This window comes from Prionailurus viverrinus, chromosome D1 (assembly GCF_022837055.1).
Source record: "Prionailurus viverrinus isolate Anna chromosome D1, UM_Priviv_1.0, whole genome shotgun sequence".
Classification (NCBI taxonomy): Eukaryota; Metazoa; Chordata; class Mammalia; order Carnivora; family Felidae; genus Prionailurus; species Prionailurus viverrinus.
Window position 1 is genome coordinate 39,361,687 of NC_062570.1, and position 19,698 is coordinate 39,381,384.

At 37.8% G+C, this 19,698-nt stretch overlaps 2 protein-coding genes across 8 annotated transcripts in view; one reads left to right on the top strand and one right to left on the bottom strand.

The window, feature by feature from the left end:
- On the bottom strand, positions 1-5,355 carry ANKRD49 (ankyrin repeat domain 49). Of its 2 annotated transcripts, none has more exons than XM_047823880.1 (3): positions 5,301-5,355; positions 2,080-2,434; positions 1-889 (listed from the first exon to the last, which is right to left on the bottom strand). In XM_047823880.1, the coding sequence occupies exons 2-3, from the start codon at positions 2,335-2,337 to the stop codon at positions 428-430; spliced, it is 720 nt and encodes a 239-aa protein (XP_047679836.1). In that variant the 5' UTR covers positions 2,338-2,434; positions 5,301-5,355; the 3' UTR covers positions 1-427. The 2 variants fall into 2 exon arrangements, with proteins under 2 accessions (XP_047679836.1, XP_047679835.1); XM_047823879.1 differs by lacking the exon at positions 5,301-5,355 and adding an exon at positions 4,643-4,824.
- Positions 5,356-5,492: 137 nt separating this feature from the next.
- MRE11 (MRE11 homolog, double strand break repair nuclease) overlaps positions 5,493-19,698 on the top strand; it is a 76,507-nt gene continuing 62,301 nt past the window's right edge. For 2 of the 6 annotated variants that reach the window (XM_047878317.1, XM_047878321.1), the window contains exons 1-5: positions 5,515-5,599; positions 5,903-5,959; positions 6,334-6,457; positions 8,091-8,223; positions 13,963-14,123. In XM_047878317.1, coding sequence (XP_047734273.1) covers positions 6,438-6,457; positions 8,091-8,223; positions 13,963-14,123 — 314 coding nt within the window. In that variant the 5' untranslated portion in view covers positions 5,515-5,599; positions 5,903-5,959; positions 6,334-6,437. The other 4 variants (XM_047878320.1, XM_047878319.1, XM_047878318.1 and 1 more) reach the window with 4 other exon arrangements.

Here is a 19,698-nt window from a genome sequence, read left to right on the forward strand (position 1 = left end):
CAGCTGACCTGCACCAGTATATTTAAGATTTTTAAATTCTGAGTTAGCTCACCTTATAAAAATACATGTCAATATACTAAATACTCAACAAAGATCCGGTGGGGGGGGGGGTATTTAAAAATACACTTCTCTTGGATCAGCACCAAAAATATCATTAGTTTTCTGTACAACCCGTTACAAGTTTTTAAGTAGAAGTTAAAATTATTTCTGATAAAAATTACAAACTCCACATAAATCAGTAAAGATACATCCAAACAACTTTCAAACACATTTTGACATCAACGGTAGGCATTTTCACTCGGAAGGGCGTTCGAATGTGTACCACTGAATGTCTGCAGTGAAACTTTTTGATGTCAATTCTGTATCATGGGGATATTTCATATCTCACACAAAGGAGGCACTGGTACTTGGAAAATTATTAGAACCGTTATGACTGAGGTGAAGAATTTGTGCAGCCTTCCACAATTTCAAAGAGGTAGTGATAGACGCTTGTCCTCCGGGCGATATCAAATGCGGTCTCTTCCAAGTTGTTTTTCAGACCTGGTTTGATGTAGCGGTTCATCAGGAGGAGTTCTAGGGTATCTTTGCTGTCTCTGTTCCCGGCAGCAAGATGTAAGGGGGTCAAGAGGCCTTTTGTTTGGGCGTTAATATCTGCGTCATGCTGGAGTAAGAAAGAAGCTACTCTGGTATTATTCCACTTACAAGCACTGTGCAGGGGTGTCCAGCCATCCACAGTCACCGCGTGGACATCTGCCCCTTGTGCGATCAGCTCACGCACAACATCTAAGTGTCCACTGTAGGCTGCTCGATGAAGAGGGGTATACTCATCTTCATCTCTAGTGTTCACGTGAGTGGACTTTTCAGAAAGTAGTCTCCGCACCGTAGTAAGCTGAGGAGGAAAAGACATCTTAAAAAACCCAGAACAGTCAATGGAGAAAATTAAGCTATCTCGTGGTGTTAGATTTGATGAAGTTCAACATAAACTTCCTTGTCAGCAGATGACTTTAAAATACAAATGATTTAACATTTCTTTCGGGGGCAACAGATTTTTAAGAATGAACAGTTAGTGTTAGCCAGGCTCTTGCATCTAAGAATGTGATTCTCTGAATATCAAAACATACATTTACTCCTGGTCCAATTAAGGCTCATTGCGTAAAAGCTTTAGTCCTAGATGAATAATACAGGCTATTGGGTTTAATCCTTTATATTTCATTAGTTAAGAAAACATAATAATTGATTGATTCTTCGACAGGATTACCACACCAATATACACAGTGCGTAAACTTTAAAAAATAAACTTCTTTATCAGAAGACAATGCTACAAGAAATCTAGAGATTAAAGAGCTCAAACTAAAACAACCTTAGAAATGTATTTTCAGGAAGCGATTTTCAGCTTGGTCTTTGGATCTCTGGTGGGATGCAGTGTGCTCTTGGGTTAAAAAGTTATCCAAAAATACAAGACCTTTTTGGTTAGTTTACTAACAGACATGGAGGAACTTAGTGAAATGTGGTAGAAGTGGATGAGTGGGAAGAATAGATTGGATAACACTGGGCAAATGAGTATTCCTGAAACTCATTTTCTTAAACTGTAAAAGGGAATATTATTATCTCGCAGGGATATAGGAGGATTAAATCAAATAATGTAGTAAAAGCACATGGTATATTTAGTATTCAAAACATGTTAATTCCCATCCTCCCTTTTCTAAACCATAGTTGTCTCTAGGATGATCTTAATGACTTAATAGAAATGATTTAAAAATATAGGTGACTTCTTGCCATCTTTATAATTACCCCTTAAACTTCCAAATAATACTGAATAGGATGCTTTCTGGCTTACTATGTACTTTCATGTACATTTCCTCATATGCTCCTCAAAATCCTATATAAAAGATACAGGTATTATGATGGCCACTTTTACAGGTAAGAAAATAGAGGTTCAGAAATGGTGGGATTTGCCCAAAGTTACAAACCAAATAGAGGTTCAGGGATAGGTCTTCTGGCTCCAAATCCAATACTTTTCCTACTATATTATGATTTCCTCTTTAACTGTTTTTTGTTTTGGTTTTTTGGTTTTTTTACCCGATTTCTTTCAGCAGCCCAAAGAAGCAATTTGCTTGGATCTTTTTCCATTTTTTTTTCTTGCAATTGATACCACTCTTCAGTTTTTTCATCTTGCTCCTCATCTTCGTCAGAATTCCCTACCCACAGACTTTGGGTACCAGTGGGAATAAGGTGTCCATGCGTTTCCAACAATTCAAGTTGGTTAAAGTGTTCAGAAAAGTCCAAGGAATTTTCTGTATCTGGTTTTCCATCATCATTTACTTTCCCTTTTTCCATTTTTACTGTTATTCTAAATACAAAGCATTTCAAATGCCAGCGTATAATTAATCTTTCCAGTGATGAATTATGTCTGCTTTATTTTATCCATCAAGATCTGGAAACACAAACATAAAAATTATTAGAAAAACAGTAACTGAGTGTTTATCAATAGCATAGATAAGTTTTGCAAACACATACCAATAAACCCTGTCTGAACTTTTTGGATTTATTGGTACTTTACATTCTCTAAATGCTGGAAATGAGATTTCAGTTATCTGTATCTTCAATGGTCTAAAACTTCTTATTTTTTAAGTCCATGGTTATATTTTTCTGAATCTATTGGTTTAGATACTATTGTACTATACTGAGTGATAAATGCTTAAAGCTTCTAAATTATAATTTAAAAGAAAGGCACGTTCATGATTTTTATAGACTAGACAAACGACGCAAAGCAGAAACAAAAACTTTTAATTTCTAATAAACTACTTCAAAGACTTAGGCATTCTTAGAGATGGAATAGCCTCAAGGGCATCTGTTCAAATCTCTCATCAATGCAGGTATCTTTATCGTAATGTCTATAATAATTATCCTGTTTCTACTTTGGTAATTTCAGGCTTGGGAAAATTTACTGCTTTAAAAAGGAGTCCCATTCATTGACAGACAACTATAGTTCTCAGTCGGCTTCTTGTTTTGAACTGAATTTTGGCTGTCACTCACTCCATTCAACAAATATGAATAGAATGCCTGGTATGTGCCAGTCTCTGGATATTGGGATTCAACAATGAACAAGACCCATGTCTTAACCTCATGAAGCTTATTGTCTAGTGGGGATGACCAGTAAGAACAGCACAATCTGTGCTGTAACAGGACCTTGTCCAAATACAATGAGTATACAAGAGGGTTATAATTAACCCAGTCCTACAGGATTAGAGAAGGCTTCTTGAAGGAAGTAACATTTATTCAGCTAGGCTGCCATATTAACTTATAAACCAGTATCAGCTTAAAGAGTTACACAGCTTATTAAAGCTTAGCCAATTTTTAAAAATGTGACTAATAAATATCTTAAAAATACCATGTCTCTGCTTCCCAATTATATTTGCTGAAATCAGTCTATCAAGGCTCTTCTCAGATGTTATCTCTTTCATTAAGTCTTTTCTGAACCTCAAAACGAGATCTCTCTCTGGTAGCTTTTTCTGTGCTACATATTGCCTTGTTTCAGCACTAATCTGTTCTTGTTTTAGTCCCTCAGAAGTTAATAAGCTTAAGGATAGGGTCTGTATTTAACTTATCTCTATGCCCTACTTATACAGAGGGCATTAAGAAATATTTGTAGAATTAAATTTAATTAAAGCCCTATCACTTGATTTTGTGTGGAATGCAGAAGGGATTGAGAGAAGTTCCCGAGTTAGTCATACCCTTAAGATACTAATTTCTTTCTAATTTCACCAGTTAAATAGTATTCAATCCTAATGTGGCATTAGATTTTATTACTAGAGCCAAGAGTACTAAATTCCAGTTTCAATCTATCACTCATAACTAATAACTTCTCTTGTCCTGTTACTTCATTGTAAAATGTAATGACCGTACTAAAGGATTTCCAAGTCCTGCCCAGCTTTTCAGTCTATTGGGAGGCCCCATCAGAACTGCTTTGTGTTTTACAAGTTCTCTTGGAATTTTCACTTTTTATTATTGACCTATTGTTGATACACAATGCTATATTAGCTTCAGGTATACGACACAGTGATTCGACAACTCTATACATTATTCAATGCTCACCACAGTATCCTTTATTACTGACTATATTCACCTATTGATTATACTCCTCACTATATTCCTTGACTATATTCTCTATGCTGTACTTTTCATTTCTGACTTATTTTTTCTATAACTGGTAGTTTGTACCTCCCAAACCTTTCACCTATTTTGTCTATCTCCCTTCCCCTCTCCCCTCTGGCAACCACCAGTTTGTTCTGTATTTATGAATTTTGTATTTAGGAACTCCCATCGGAGTTCTCATCTTTTTCTTTCCTCTCAAACTATTCTCTGACCCTTGCAACACAAAAATGATCATACATCAATTCATTAAACACTTAATAGAAACCGAGAAATAATATAAAGTTCACTTAATTATAGCAAATATAGAAACAATAAAGCACATATTTTATCCTCCCCTTTCCTTTCTATAAAAACTCCCTCTCCCCTTTTTAAAGTAAATTCTGAATTTACTGCTTCAGACAGAATAAGTTACGTGTAAAATTTATTTTTAAATTTTAGGTAGATTAAGAGTCAAACCTAGAACCAAAAAATCGATTAAGATTCTTACTTGACGACATTCCACCAGGAAGAAACATACCCCATGTTTCTTTAAAGAACACATTTCGACAGAGATCTAAACCATGTCAACTCCTTACAAAAAACTCAGTGACAGATGGTATCATAAACCCCATTTTACAAGTGAAGGCGCTGAGTTTCGGGTAGATTAAAACAACCTGCCCTAGACTAAGGACCGTTTAATGGCACTGAAAGGTCAGATTTTCTAATTCAATAGTTTCACTATATATATATATATATATATATATATATATATATATACACACACACACACACACAGACACACACACTATATTTTACTGCTACGAGCACAAAGTAGTACGGATGTGCTGAACCCAGGGTCCAGAGGCGAAAATAAAGGATGCGGGGAATAAATACAAGGGCCCGAATGCTCTAACTCTGGGGAGTGGGAGTGGGGGAGAAGCCCTCTGGCACCGATTGGTCATTTCACAGGCCCGGAGTCGCGCCTGCGGCCTTCCAAACAGCCAAGAGTGGAGAAGCCGCTCCAGCCCTATCCAGGACCCACGACGCAGCCCGTTCAGCAGGGCTCAGCAGGGGTCGACAGGTGACCCGCCCCTAAGGGCCCACTAGTTTTTAGGTGGCGCGAGGGGACCAAGGAGCGCGGGCCGGGACAAGCAAGAGCTACCCACCTTAAAGAAGGGAAAATCGCCGCCGCGAACCTCGCTTCCGGGGTCGTCCCTCAGCTTCTCTGGATTGGCTCTCGCATGAGGGCGGGGCCTCGCCGCTACTTTCCCGGCTCCTAACGGCATTTGGTAGCCAATGAGAGCCGGAGAAGACCTGAGTGCTACGTCATCAGTGAGGTATCGCGAGAGAAAGAGCTGCTTTTTCTCTCCCGCCTAATTCAGGTAAGTGGCCCCGCGGGTTCTGAGACCGACGCTCGTGAGTTGCTGTTGCCTTTCTCCTCGGGAAGCTCGCTCCTTCTTCCCGGGTAAAAGACATCCTGGGGGCCCGTTGAGGCTTTGGGAGAGTGAGGGTGTGGGATAATTTGGGAAACGTACTGCCTATTTCTGTGGGATCCGGGGAGGAAGCCCTGAGTGGATTGACTCTGGAAAAGAATGGGACGGGTCGGCTAAGTCCTGGAAGGTTCTGGTTCTGGTTTCAGAGTCCGGTGGTGTGTGTGTGTTGAGGCTTGGGATCTCGACCGAACCGGGAGGCCGGACGTGGGAGGGGTGGTTTCACGGTGGCATACACTCTTGCCCGAATATTTTGGCCATTTCCACTTGCTTTGCAGGCGCCGGGCGTTTTTCTGCGGAGCACGTGTTTCTTTTTATTTACAGTCGTTTTAAAGGTGGGCCCTTCTCTTTTCATAAATTAGACCTTTTCTTTAAACAGCCTTGTATTTCAGCAGAAAGTATGGGGTCACCTCTATGCTCCAGGGTAGGCTGCACGTGTAGTTTAAACATTTCTGCGCACCCAGAATTGTTTGTGTGCTAAACCAAAACTGCTGTATGTGACCCTTTTTGCCCATTCATTTGATGGACATTAGTTTCCCATAGTTTAATCATAATGGTGCAATTAGAATGGCACTGGGGATGTGCCGTTTCTATTGTTGGTTTCTTAAGTAAAAATGTAGTAGGTCCTTAGATGAAAATGAGATTCCAAAAATTGGTAGTCTGTTTTTAAAAGAATGTGCATTTTATGATAATGTAATTTTGCTTTTAGTATTGGGATTTGAAATCGAGTGAGTTCTCTGACTTATTTGAGCACACGACCCAGGAGTACTTGGAGAAAAAACTGGTTCCAGAGGACCTAGACTGACGGTAGAAATGAGTCCTGCAGATGCCCTGTAAGCACTTGTCTTCTGGAATCTTTTTTGTTGCTTTGGATTTCTAAAGCCCATCAACTGAGATCGCCGTAAAAGAAAACTTATTTAATAAATTGGCAGTAAATAAAGAGCTTGCCTATGAACAGAAATGTTAGTGATCAAAAAACATTTAGAATGTTAAAAAAAAAATTACTATTGTATGTTTACTAACTTAAAGATAATATTCACCTATAGGTTGAAGCCTTGCAGTAATTTGGTGTATTACTTTAGTATATAAGTTTATATTCTTAGGTTTTGTCTTAAAATAGTGAAGCTATAAATATTTTTGAGCTTTTGTGAGGAAGTCTTAACTAGTCAGTGCAAGCCTATTTAAACAGTAAATTGCTCTAGCATTGAATCAATTGGAAATGAATCTGAGTAAAATGAAAATCAATAAAAGAATCAGAAGTTATGTGGGAAAAGCATTAGATTTGGTGTCTAATTTCAGTTCCTTGGTTAATACTGTGTGACCTTGGGCAAATTAGCAGTTCTCTGAACCTTGCCTCAATTTCCTTATCTTATATATATAATTGGAACAAAATTGCCTTTCTCAGATTAATTTAAATGTTTAAATGAGAGATGAAAATACTTCATAAAACGCTATGTATTTTGTAACATAAATTGCTAGGGTAATGTGATCTTGAAAATATTCTGATCAGCCTGTGTGTGTGGCAATTAAAACTGTGTGCGTATGTATCATCTTTGAAGTTTCTGGAGAGAAATCTTTTCTGGAAAAATCTCATATATGAAGATTTCAATTTTGGAGATATATGTGAAAGTTTTTTTAAGTTCCTTGTGGTTTAATGAAAATAGCCTGAGTGGTTAAGTCCTGTTTCTTCCACTTAGTTGTGCAATAAATCATTTAATTTCTCTGTTTTGTGTTCTCATTTTTCAGAGACAGTAAATACCTACCTCTTTACATGTGAAAGTTGAGATGAGATCATAAATCCCTAAGTACTTTTTTAAAAAGAGTTAAAAGTTACATTAAATTTAGGAAAGCCGTAATAACTACTACGTTGCTGCTTCACATGAAAGGTGGTACCTTTGAATACCACCAAATTCAAATGGACTTGTAAATAATTCTGTTTTGTTACTTGGCCAAATTTGTTAATGAAACACTAACTTTGTATAGAGAGTAGAATCAAGCAAGTGTCTTCTGGGACTGCAGTGTAAGCTTACTAGCTTATGAGGATAAAAGAAGGGCTTTTTAAATGAACCGGTCAAGTATGATTTTCTGGATGAGTACAAAATAGATAAACAGTGGGTTTAGATATGGGGTCAAATCCTCTTGGTTTTTTTTTTACTCTGGAATAGAATTCGAAAACAACCAGGCTCCCAGGTCCAAGGTAAAAAGGAGTATATAAAACTGGTTGTAACAAGGTTATACTTTTTTGAAGGAGTCACAGAACCTTTTTAAAATTCATATGTTCTTTGAATTAGTGGTAGACAGACTATGTAATGTCAAAGATCTATTGGATGCTTTACATTTTCAGACCTATTTTGAGGCTAGAAAAGCGATTTTACTACATAACTGTTCTTATTTATCTCACAAATTTAGGTTTTAATTGGTTTGAGCATACTCTTATTGTATTGAAATGTTTCTTTTTTAATACAGTGACGATGAAAATACATTTAAAATCTTAGTTGCAACAGATATTCATCTGGGATTTATGGAGAAAGATGCAGTCAGAGGAAATGACACATTTGTAACATTTGATGAGATTTTAAGACTTGCCCAGGAAAATGAAGTGAGTTGGGTTTACATTTTTCAGTTTCTGCTATGTTCTTTTAGTCAATAGGCTCATTGCTTTCTTAAAGTTGGAGGTTGGTTTTACAGGCTCATGTGCCTACGTTGCCTGCTTAAATGTCAATATACAAAAAGCCTAAAGCAGAATTTGAGTGCCTTGTCACCTTAAATCAAGTAGGAGCTACTTTTGTCAGAGGTTTGTAAAAGTTTACAAATATTTATGGGGTGTTTACAGAGTGCTGGATCCTGCGGCAGTTTCTATTTGAAATGGAAAGATGACATAGTTTCTGCTTTCTAAGAACATAAAGCATAACAGGATGTAAGATTTAGACAAATGTCCATAATGCTCAGATGCAAGGTCTTAATGTGGTAGGAACCGTAAGAAAATTATCAGCAGCCTTTCCTGGGAGTTTAGACATAGAAAAGATCACATAGAGGATAGCAAGATCAGTTTAATGAACGAGATGGCATTTAACTAGGGCTTTGAAGGATGGGTAGGCTTTTGATGGGTGAAGAGCATAGAGAATGTACGTTTCCCAGGAAGAAGGGCACCGAAGTGAGACAATATCAGAGGTATGTTAAGGGCACAACAAGTCAGTTTTGCTCATTTGTAGGCCATTTATTAGAAAATATGCTGAAAGACTAAGACATGAGTTGAGCTGCATCAAAGAAGGCTTCAAATGCCAGATTGAGGAGTTTGTGCCCAATCCATTGGAAAATCTTTGGGCAACAGGGTATAGCATGAATTGAGGACCGGTTTGAGGCTTTTTTAAAGTAGTGGCAAGGGATGGAAAAAAAGGAAGTGAATGCCAGAGGTATTTCAAAGATTGGATTTGAATACTTCGGGGGTGGGTTGTGGGAAAGGGAAGGGACAGTGACTGGAGTATGTTAAGTTTGGGCAAATGGTGGTACCAGTAATAGAAATAGGTTCTAAATAAGGATGAGGTATTTCTTTATGTGGGAAGGTAATGAATTCTGATTTAGATCATTTGAGTTGGGAGATTCCAATAAGACATTCGGGTCAATATTCCAGTAGACAGTTGAGATGTCCTGCTGGACATTTCGGAAGAGAGCTGGGGAGTAAACATAAATGCTTATGATTTACAAATTAGTATCTCTAACCTTGACTTTTCCTCAGTGTTCAGTTTATCTGCAAGTCTTTTGGTTCTTCCTCCCGAATGTATATGGAAACTGTTGTTTTTGTGCCTATATATTTAGCCCCAAACTTCTATCATATTTTGCTGTAGTAGCTTCCCATGGGTCTTTCTGTTTGCATTCTTTTTCCCTACATCTGTTCAGCATAGCAGCCAAAATGAACTTTGAAAATCATAAATCAGATCGTACCACTCTGCTGCTTAAAATCTTCCAAGTGGCCTTCTAGTGAATCTAAAATAAAATTGAAATTACAAGGCTCAAGTTGGTCTGGCCTCTGCCGGGAGACTTCTGCAACTGTCTGCCTTGTTCAGTGTGCTCCATCCACATTGGCATTTCTGTTCTGGGACCTTTGCACGTCAGGTCTCTCTGCTTGGAGCACATTTTACCTTTGGGAGAGGTCTTCCCGGATATCTCCAAACACTCTTATCAATTATTCTGTTTATTTTTTTCATCACACCATCTGAAATAATATATTGAATTGTTTACTTGTTGACTGTTGACCTTCCTCCACTAGAAGGTAAACTCCATGAGAGGGAAAAATCTTTTCTGCTTATTCATGCTGTATCTTAATATCTAGAAAGGATCTAGCAAGCAGTAGGTAGCTTTTAATAAATTTGTTAATGAGGGGCACCTCAGTTGGTTAAGCATCCGACTTCGGCTCAGGTCATGATGTCACGGTTTGTGAGTTCAAGCCCCACGTCAGGCTCTGCTGACAGCTCAGACCCCGGAGCCTGCTTCGGATTCTGTGTCTCCCTCTGTCTCTTTCCCTCCCCCACTCATGCTCTCTCCGTCTCTCTCTCAGAAATAAACATAAAATTAAAAAAAAGTAGTAAATAAATTTGTTAATGAATGAAAGAATGTCTAGTAATATCTCCTTTTTTATTTTTTTTTATTTTTTTAACGTTTATTTATTTCTGAGACAGAGAGAGAGAGACAGAGCATGAGCAGGGGAGGGCCAGAGAGAGAAACACACACACAGAATCTGAAACAGGCTCCAGGTTCTGAGCTGTCTGCACAGAGCCCAACGCGGGGCTCAAACTCACGGACCGCAAGATCATGACCTGAGCCGAAGTCAGACACTTAACCGACTGAGCCACCCAGGTGCCCCAGTAATATCTCCTTTTAAGATGACTTCCTCTTTCCCTGAGGTCAGGGAAACTTATAGCCAAAGGATGTCTGTTTCCTGCCAGAAAAGCTTGTGTTTTTTCTTTTAGTACTAAAATACTTCTTTTCCTGGGCATAAGCTTCTTTCTTCTACTTTGTCTTTTGCTTCCCTTCTATTTTCTCAGTTCCCTTCCTGCATCCCTTAAGTTTAACACTCCCTTCCCACAGCCCCACGCTAGTATTTTATTTACTTTTTCCCTTAGTTTGTATTTAACAAAGTATTTACTATTGAAATCTAATTTTTTCCTAACTTTAAGTGCCCTACTTTGTGTGTCTATGCCATCAAATTTGCCTTATTTCTACTCCTTAATTCCTTGGAACCCTTTTTTTTTTTTTTTTTTTAACTTCTAACAGTATTAGTCTCAGAAATATTGCAAGCATAATACAAAGAACTCCTTACCTTTTACCCAGATTTTCCTACATCTTACCCCATTTGCTTTATTCTGTCTCTTTACACACACACACACGCACACACACTTTTTCTGAACCATTTGAGAGTCATTGCATATGTAACCACTGTGCACTTATCAAACCCAGGAAATTAATACCGATTTGATACTTAGATAACTTCAAGATGTTGATGATTGTCTCAGTAATGTCTGTTAACAGCAATCTGGGGGCAGGGTGCCAGAGTCCAGGTCCTACCCAGGGTTACATTTTGCATTTAGTTGTCATGTCTCCTTAGTTTCTTGTAATCTGGTACATTTCCTCAGTCAGCCTTTGTCTTTCATGACCCAGACATTTTTGAAAAGTATAGGCTAGTTACTTTGTAGAGTGTTCCTCAGTTGGATTCGTCTGATATTGCCTCATGACTGGATTCACTTTGTGGCAGGAAGACCATAGAAGCAAGGTGTGTCCTTTTTCAGTGTTGCCTGGAGTCACCAGCTTTTTTTTTTTTTTTTTTTTCAACGTTTATTTATTTTTGGGACAGAGAGAAACAGAGCATGAACGGTGGAGGGGCAGAGAGAGAGGGAGACACAGAATCGGAAACAGGCTCCAGGCTCTGAGCCATCAGCGCGGGGCTCGAACTCACGGACCGCGAGATCGTGACCTGGCTGAAGTCGGACGCTTAACCGACTGCGCCACCCAGGCGCCCTGACACCAGCTTTTAAAAATATTAAAAAATTTTTTTTATTTGTGGTAAAATACACCTAACAAAATTTACCATCTTCAGTGTCTTTAAGTGTAGACTTTAACAGCATTAGGCACATTGACGTTGCTGTGTAACCAATCTCCAGAACTCTTCCTCTTGCAAAAGTGAAACTGTACCATTTAAACAACCACTCCACCTCCTGCCTGAAATGTTTTCTGTGTTCCTTTTGTTTTTCTCTATGCTGTTGATTGTGATGATTTTCTTCCTTTATTCAAATCGTGTTCATTTTTGAAGACCTAGCTTAAGTCCCACATTTTTATTGAAGCTCCTCTGACTACTCTAAGATGGAAAACTTTTCCCTTCTTTCCTTTTAGATTCTTTGGCCGGGCTAATAATTAAATTGACCTAAGACACATTAACAGGAGAAAACCAAATTTTGTATGTATAGGAGTCTCATAAAAATATGAGACTCCCCAGCAGTCAGGTAATCGAGCCTTATATACCATCCTGAGCTAAAGAGAAAGGAGGTAGAGGTCTGGGGTTTCAAGGGAGGGAGATGATTCATGGGAAGATGGGAAGAGCAAATGTTGGTCATGCCACGTAGAGAAGTCTTGTGTGTGGGTGCCTGGGTGGCCCAGTCTGTTGAGCATCTGGCTCTGGTTTTTGGCCCAGGTCATGATCTCACAGTGATGTCCAGCCCCGCACGTCAGGCTCTGCACTGAGCATGGAGCCTGCTTAAGATTCTCTCTCTGTCCCTCGGCCCCTCCCCACCGCTCCGGCTCTCTCTAAAATTAAAAAAAAAGAGAGAGAGAGAAGTCTTTCTGATATAAAAAGTTCTCTCTGATAATAGCTCTCTTCCTGGTATAGGCCCCCAGTCAGTTCTTTGAGGTAGTTAGGGGAAGTTTAAAAAAAGCTATTCCTGAGTCTACTAAGTCTTAATTGCCTTTAGCTCCAGTCCATGTGCCAAAGTGACACTTTCGGGAGTGGTGTATTCTCCCCCTCACTACTGTAGCCTAAGTGATCTGGGTTCTTTTGTATAATTAAGAACTTAAGTTTCTTTAGGTAGATTATATACTTCTTGAAAGCATGCGTGTTGGGCTTTTTTCTGTATAATTTCTTTATTCTCTTGTTTCTAGAATGCTCTTCCTTAAAGTCTCATTTATTCTTAATAGGGTAACCTAAATGCTACCATGTTGGCACTTTTTTAAAAAATTTTTTTAATGTTTTTTTACTTTTGAGAGAGAGAGAGAGAGAGACAGAAGCATGAGCAGGGGAAGGGCAGAGAGACACAGAATCTGAAGTGGGCTCCAGGCTCTGAGCTGTCAGCACAGAGCCCGATGTGGGGCTCGAACTCACAGACCATGAGATCGTGACCTGAGCTGAAGTCGGACACTTAACTGACTGAACCACCTAGGGGCCCCTTGGCACATTTCCTTCTGCACGCATTGTCCTCAGATGACTTCTTCCCTTCAGTTAGAATTAACTGTAGTGTCATTGCTGTTCCTGGTTTGTTTACATACTCCTTCTAGTGCATGTCTGAGTCTGACTTACGTTCAGATGCATAGCCGTTTGTCTCTTCCACTAGATTCTGAACATACTTAGGAAAGGAATTGTATTTTATTCCTCATTGTATCCTCAGGGCCCAGTACAGGGAATTGTACGTTGTCAGTCCTGGACATCATCTGTTCTGTAGATTGCAGTTTCCTTAGGTGGCAGTGCCTGTGTGAGCCCTAAATAATTGTTGAATGAATTGAATTAGTAATCTAAATTGAATTGGCTATCTTGTCCGTAGGTTCCATTAAAGTTCTAAATTTATGTTTAATTTGAATAACAAAAGATAGTGATTACTCTGGGTAGCATGAGTTAGAGGTTTGGTGTAATAATTTGAAGATGGCTTTTTTTTTTTTTAACGTTTACTTACTTTGATAGAGCCCATGTGCATGTGGGGAGGGTGGGGGGGGGGTAAGGAGGGGCAGAGAGGGAGAGTAAGAATCCCAAGCAGGTTCCATGCTGTCAGTGCAGAGCTCCATGTGGAGTTCAGTCTCAGAAAACTGTGAGATCATGACCTGAGCCAAGATCAAGAGTTGGATGACCAACTGAGCTACCCAGGTACCCCAAAGATGGTTTTTTTGAAGGTGACCTAGGAACCTAAGTTGGAGTCAAAGTAATCAACAGACTGCAAGCTCTTTAAATAAATAAAATACAAAATTTTGAATCTCCATACACATCAGTATCTTTTATGAGATTTTTTTCTACTTCTGTAATCTATAGTTTTAACATCTTCCCCTATAAAACATACTAATTTTCACACTATTTTCTGTTGATTAGGTGGATTTTATTTTGTTAGGTGGTGATCTTTTTCATGAAAATAAGCCCTCAAGAAAAACATTACATACCTGCCTCGAGTTACTGAGAAAATATTGCATGGGTGATCGTCCTGTACAGTTTGAAATTCTCAGTGATCAGTCAGTCAACTTTGGTTTTAGTAAGTAAGTATATTTAAATGCTTAAGTGAATGTTTTCTTTTGTGTAATATTTTCTGTGAAAGACAAACACATTAACAATTAGCTATTTGACCTTCACTATGAGCTATTTTCATAGTAAGTGTAATTCTTTGAATTTTCTGTATGTCATTGTGTTAATTTGTATTTCCCTAATTAATAGTGGGACTGAGAATTTTCTTAAATTTCTGTTGTACATTTTGGTATCCTGCTCTGTGCATACCCTTTGCCCATTTTAAAAATTGGGATTTTTGTCTTTTCCTATTCAATTTGCAGAAGTTATTCATATATTCTAGAGGCTAAGCCTTTGTTAAGCATGAATTTTTTTCTATCCAATCCGTGAATTGTCTTTTGACTTTTTTTATGGAGACTTTTGTTGACAAATACAGTACTTAATTTCGATGTAGTATCATTCTTTTTCCTTAATATTCATACTTTGGGGACTGACTGATGATAGTCACCTAGAACCCCATGTTGTAAAGATAGCATTGCATAGGATACCGTACTACATGTGGTTGAAATGTTCTCTCAGTTTCCTCACACTGTGCCAGCTTTTCCGTCTTTTCTTACCTTTCATTTCCATGGTACTTCTGAAGTATACTGGTCAGTCATTTTGTAGATTGTCCCTCAATTTGGGTTTTTCTTGTCATTAGACCAGGATTAAGGGTTTTCAGGAAAGAATATTCCACAGAGGTGAAGTGCTCTCTCATAGCATATCTGGAGTACATGCTATCAAGTTGGCTAATTACTGGTGAGGATAACCTTAATCTCTTGGTTAAGGTGGTGCCTGCCAGGTTTCTCTGCTGTCAAGTTAGGATTTTTCCCTTTTCATCCACTCTTCATTAGAAGTGAGTTGCTAAGTCTAGCCCGCACTCAGAGGGATTTAAGTGTCACTTCCTGTAGAGAGGAAAGAGTATCAAAGGAGATGGGCATATTAAAACTACTGTAGTCATTAGTAAGTATTTTGGGGGAGATATTTGAGGCTGTGTACCTATTTATTCTGTGTCGCCTTAAAGTTTGTCCACTAATTTTAACATTCGTCAGTGGCTCTTGCCTATAGCAATTTTAACCGTGGTGTTCTAATGCTGATTTTCCTTTTCCCACGTTTTTCTGCATTTATTAATTAAAATTCTTCTGTAAGGAAGATTTGTCCCTTGTCCCCCACTTGTTCATTTATTGACTCAGCTATCAGAAGGAACTTCTTCAATTGTCTATATCAGTATGAACTCATTTTTTCCCTTTGTGTTGTAATTTAATGCAATTGTAATCTGTTTTGTTGCTCAGATGATATGTACAAAGGTTAGCCATTGGATACTTTTTCAGATTGGCTCCTCTCTCCTTTTGACTTGCCCTCATTTTCCCCTCCAGTTCCTATTTTTTGGCATTAGAAGATGCTCCAGATGAATTATTTTCCCTTCCCTAGCTTTAGACTCGTCCATTTCTTCAAGGAGTCCTGTCCTTTGGAAAAGGTATTTGAAAGCCCAAACCTAGATGCTAGGCTTGCACATTGCTGTCACCTTGTCACTGCTTCTAGGGTCTCTCAGTGCCCAGAGCTAAGAAACAGATGCATATGCATGGACCAATCTGGATTTGTTTTTTATCTATTTAACTATCTGTATTTTTTCTTTCTCTTTTTATCATGTTTGTTTATTTTGAGAGAGAGTGTGTGCGCGCGCGCGCGCGGGGCGCGCAAGCAAGTGGGGGAGGGGCAGAGAGAGAGGGAGACAGAATCCGGAGGCTCCAGGCTCTGAGTTATCAGCGCGGAGCCCAACACGGGGCTTGAACTTACCAGTCTGAAATCATGACCTGAGCCGAAGTTGGACCCTCAGCCGACTGAGCCACCCAGACACCCCTAACTATCTATATTTTTTTTAAATGAGTTCATGTTGGGAGGTAAATTTTTAGAGATTTTTGTATGTGAGAAAATGGCTGTATTTAACTTTGCTCTGGGTTGATAGTTTGGCAGAGTGTAGAATTGGATTTTTAAAAGTACCTATGATTTTTAACATATGTCGTTGTTAGAAATCTGATCAGTATCTTTACCTGTCTCCTATTCAGATCCAGAACATTAGTGTTTTCTTCTTTCTCTCATCTTATTTTTAAACTGCTCCCCTCACCTTTGCAGACGTGTTTACCTGTTTCTTTGCTCACTATTGTTGCTTCTTGCATTTCATTTTTTCCCTATGGATTCCATTTTCTTCTTTCTAAAGTACTGTTTTCAGTAGTTTTTTCATTGAGTGTCAGTGAGTGGTAAACTCTTATTTTTTGGTTGCTGTTGAGAAGTCTGCTATCACTGTAGTTGTTGGAAAAACAGTGTAATATAGTGATTAAAAGCATGGATTCTGGTACCAGACCATGTGAATTCATGTCTTGGCTCTACTTTGCATCACTAAGATATAGTGATGATCTTACAGAGTTGTTGTGAGGAGTAGTGGAGTTAATAAGAAAATTGCTTAGAATAGCAACTGGCAGAAAGAAAATTCTCACGTAACTATTAAATTTTCTCATTGTCCTTAGCATTTCACAGTCTTACTAGGACATACTTAGTTGTGGGTTTAGTTCTAATTGTTTGCTTGGGTATCCTCATGCATTTCAATCTAAGAATTATTTTTTTCAGTAATTTTAGGAAGTTCTTAACCATTACGTTTTCAAACATTGTTGCCTATTCTTTCTGAATATTATTTATATCTCTTACTGTTTTTGTTATATTGCCCATTACTTTATCTCTTTGTGCTGCATTCTGAATAATTTCCCCTTCTAGTTTACTAGTTCACATAGAAAAATAGACAAAAGAAAAGGTAGGGAAAGTCTGAAAGAGAAAACCGCTAAATAATGACTAGCCCTATTACATATTAAAGTATATTAAGCCACATTAACAAAATGAGAGATGAAAATTATATGATCATCTCAATAAATGCAGAAAAAGCATTTGACAAAATTTAGCATCCTTTTATGATTAAAAACTCCCCCAACAAAGTGGGCATATAGGGAACATACCTCAATGTAATAAAAGCCATATATGACCCAACCCATAGCTAACATCATACCCAGTGGTGAAAAGCTGAAAACTTTTCTTGTAAGATTTGGAATAAGGCAAAGATTCCCACTCTCACCATTCCTATTCAACATCGTATTAGAAGTCTTAGCTTGAGCAGCTGGGCAAGAAAAAGAAATAAAAGATATCCAAATCAGAAAGAAGGAAGTGAAGTTGTCTCTAATTGCAGATGATGATGTTATATGTAGAAAATGTGAAAGACTCCCCCAAAAAACTATTAGAACTAATAAATGAATTCAATAAAGGCCCAGGATACAAAATCGGTAGACAGAAATCAATTGCATTTCTATATACTAACAATAAGCTATCAGAAAGAGAAACTAAGAAAAGAAGAATAGGAAAAGAAAAAAGAGTAAAATACTTGGGAATAAATTTAATTAAGGAGGCAGAAGAGCTATACACTGAACTATAAGACATTGGTGAAGGAAACTGAAGACACAAAAAATGGAGAGATATTCTGTGCTGGTGCATAAGAAGAATGAATATTGTTAAGCTGTCCCTATTACCCAAAGTGATCTATAGATTCAGTGTAACCCCTATCAAAATTCTAATGGTTTTTTCCATAGAAATAGAAAAAACAATCCTAAAATTTGTATGGAACCACAAAAGACCCAAAATATCCAAAGCAGTCTTAAGAAAGAAAGACGAAGGTGGAGGCATCACCCTTGCTGATTTCAAACTATATTACAAAACTATAGTAATCAAAACAATGTGGTTTGGGCATAAAAATAAGACATCTAGGTTAGTAGAACAGAATAGAGAGTACAGAAATAAACCCATGCATGTTTGGTCAATTAATTTATGACAAAGGAGCCAAGAATATACAATGGGGGAAAGAAGAGTCTCTTCAATAAATGGTATTGGGGAAAACTGGACAGCCACATACAAAAGAATGAAGCTTTCCCCTTTATACCATACACAAAAATCAACTTGAAATGGATAAAGACTTGAATGTGAACCTGAAATTGTCTAACTCCTAGAAGAAAGCATGGGGAGTAAGCTCCTTGACATCATTCTTGGCAGTGATTTTTTTTTTTTTTTTTGGCTTTGAAAACAGAAGGAAAAATAAACAAGTGGAACTATGTCAAATTAAAAAGCTTCTGCATAGTGAAGGCAACCATCAACAGAATGAAAAGGGAACCTGCGGGATGGGAGAAAATATTTCTAAGTCATACATCTGATGAGATGTTAACATCTAAAATATGTAAAGAACTTCTATAACTCAATACCAAAAACAAAATCAAAAGAAGACCAAAAATCCAATCCAATTAAAAATAAGTAAAGAAACCAAAGACATTTTTCTGAAGACATACAAATGACCCAACAGGTATATGAAAAGGTGCTCGAAGTCACTAGTCATCAGGGAAATGCAAATTAAAACCACAATGAGATATCACCTCACACTTGGCTATCATCAAAAAAATAAGAACAAATGTTGAGGAGGATGTGGAGAAAAGGGAACCCTTGTATACACTGCTGGTGGGAATGTAAATTGACTTAGCCACTATAGAAAGCAGTATAGAGGACCCTCAAAAAGTTAAAAAAATAGAACTACTATATGATTAAGCAATCCTTCTGGATATGCATCGAAATGAAATGAACAGGCTCTCAGGTAATCTGCATTCCTGAGTTCGTTGTAGCGTTATTCACAACAGCCAAGATACAGAAACAACCTAAGCGCCTCTCCGTGGATGAATGGATAAAGATGGATTAAGATGATGTGGTGTGTAATATGAATATGAAATACTATTCAACCATGAGAAAGAACATCTTGCCATTTGCAGCATCGATGGAATTTGAGGGCATTACGCTATTAAATAAGTCAGACAAAGAAAAATACTGTGTAACATCACTTAGCATGTAGAATCTAACAAAGCTGAACTCGGGAACAGTCTAAAATGGTGGTTATCCAGAGCCAGGACTTGAGGGAAGGATAGATGTTGATCAGAGTATTAAGTTGTAGTTACAAGATGAGTAAGTTCTAAGGATCTGATGTACAGCATAGTGCTTATAGTTGGTGATATTTTATTTTATACTTGAAAGTTTCTGAGTACATTTCAAATAATCTCATCACACACACACAAAATGAGTGTGATGCAAGTGTTAGCCAAGCTGTAGCGGTTATTTTGCAGTATAAGTGTTTCAAATAATACATTGTATAGCTTAAAGTTCTGCAATGCTCTGTCAATTATTTCGTAATAAAGTTAGAAAAAATATAATGCCTCAATAACTAAAAATGTAATATGACTCATGAATTGGTAAGCAGGAAAGTGAAAGAGTAAAGAGATCCAGAAATAGACTCAGTACATGTAGGAATTTAATATTTGGAGAAGGTGGTGTCATATCTCTAGGGAAAGTATGGATTATTCAATAAGTGTACTAGAAGAAACTATTAGACATTTTTTAAAAATGTAGATATGGGAAAGGCTTTTCTGTGTATGATACAAGCTGAGAATCCATAAAAGTAAAATTGATGTTAGTCTTTGTAAAAGTAAATTTCTGCAGGGC

What these genes read in the sequence shown, in the direction of transcription:
- ANKRD49 (XM_047823880.1), bottom strand. Translation starts at nt 2,337, where the DNA reads ATGGAAAAAGGGAAAGTAAATGATGATGGAAAACCAGATACAGAAAAT. An exon ending in GGGCTGCTGAAAGAAATCGG is followed by an intron (nt 890 to 2,079) that starts GTAAAAAAACCA and finishes TTTCCTCCTCAG; the next exon opens with CTTACTACGGTGCGGAGACT.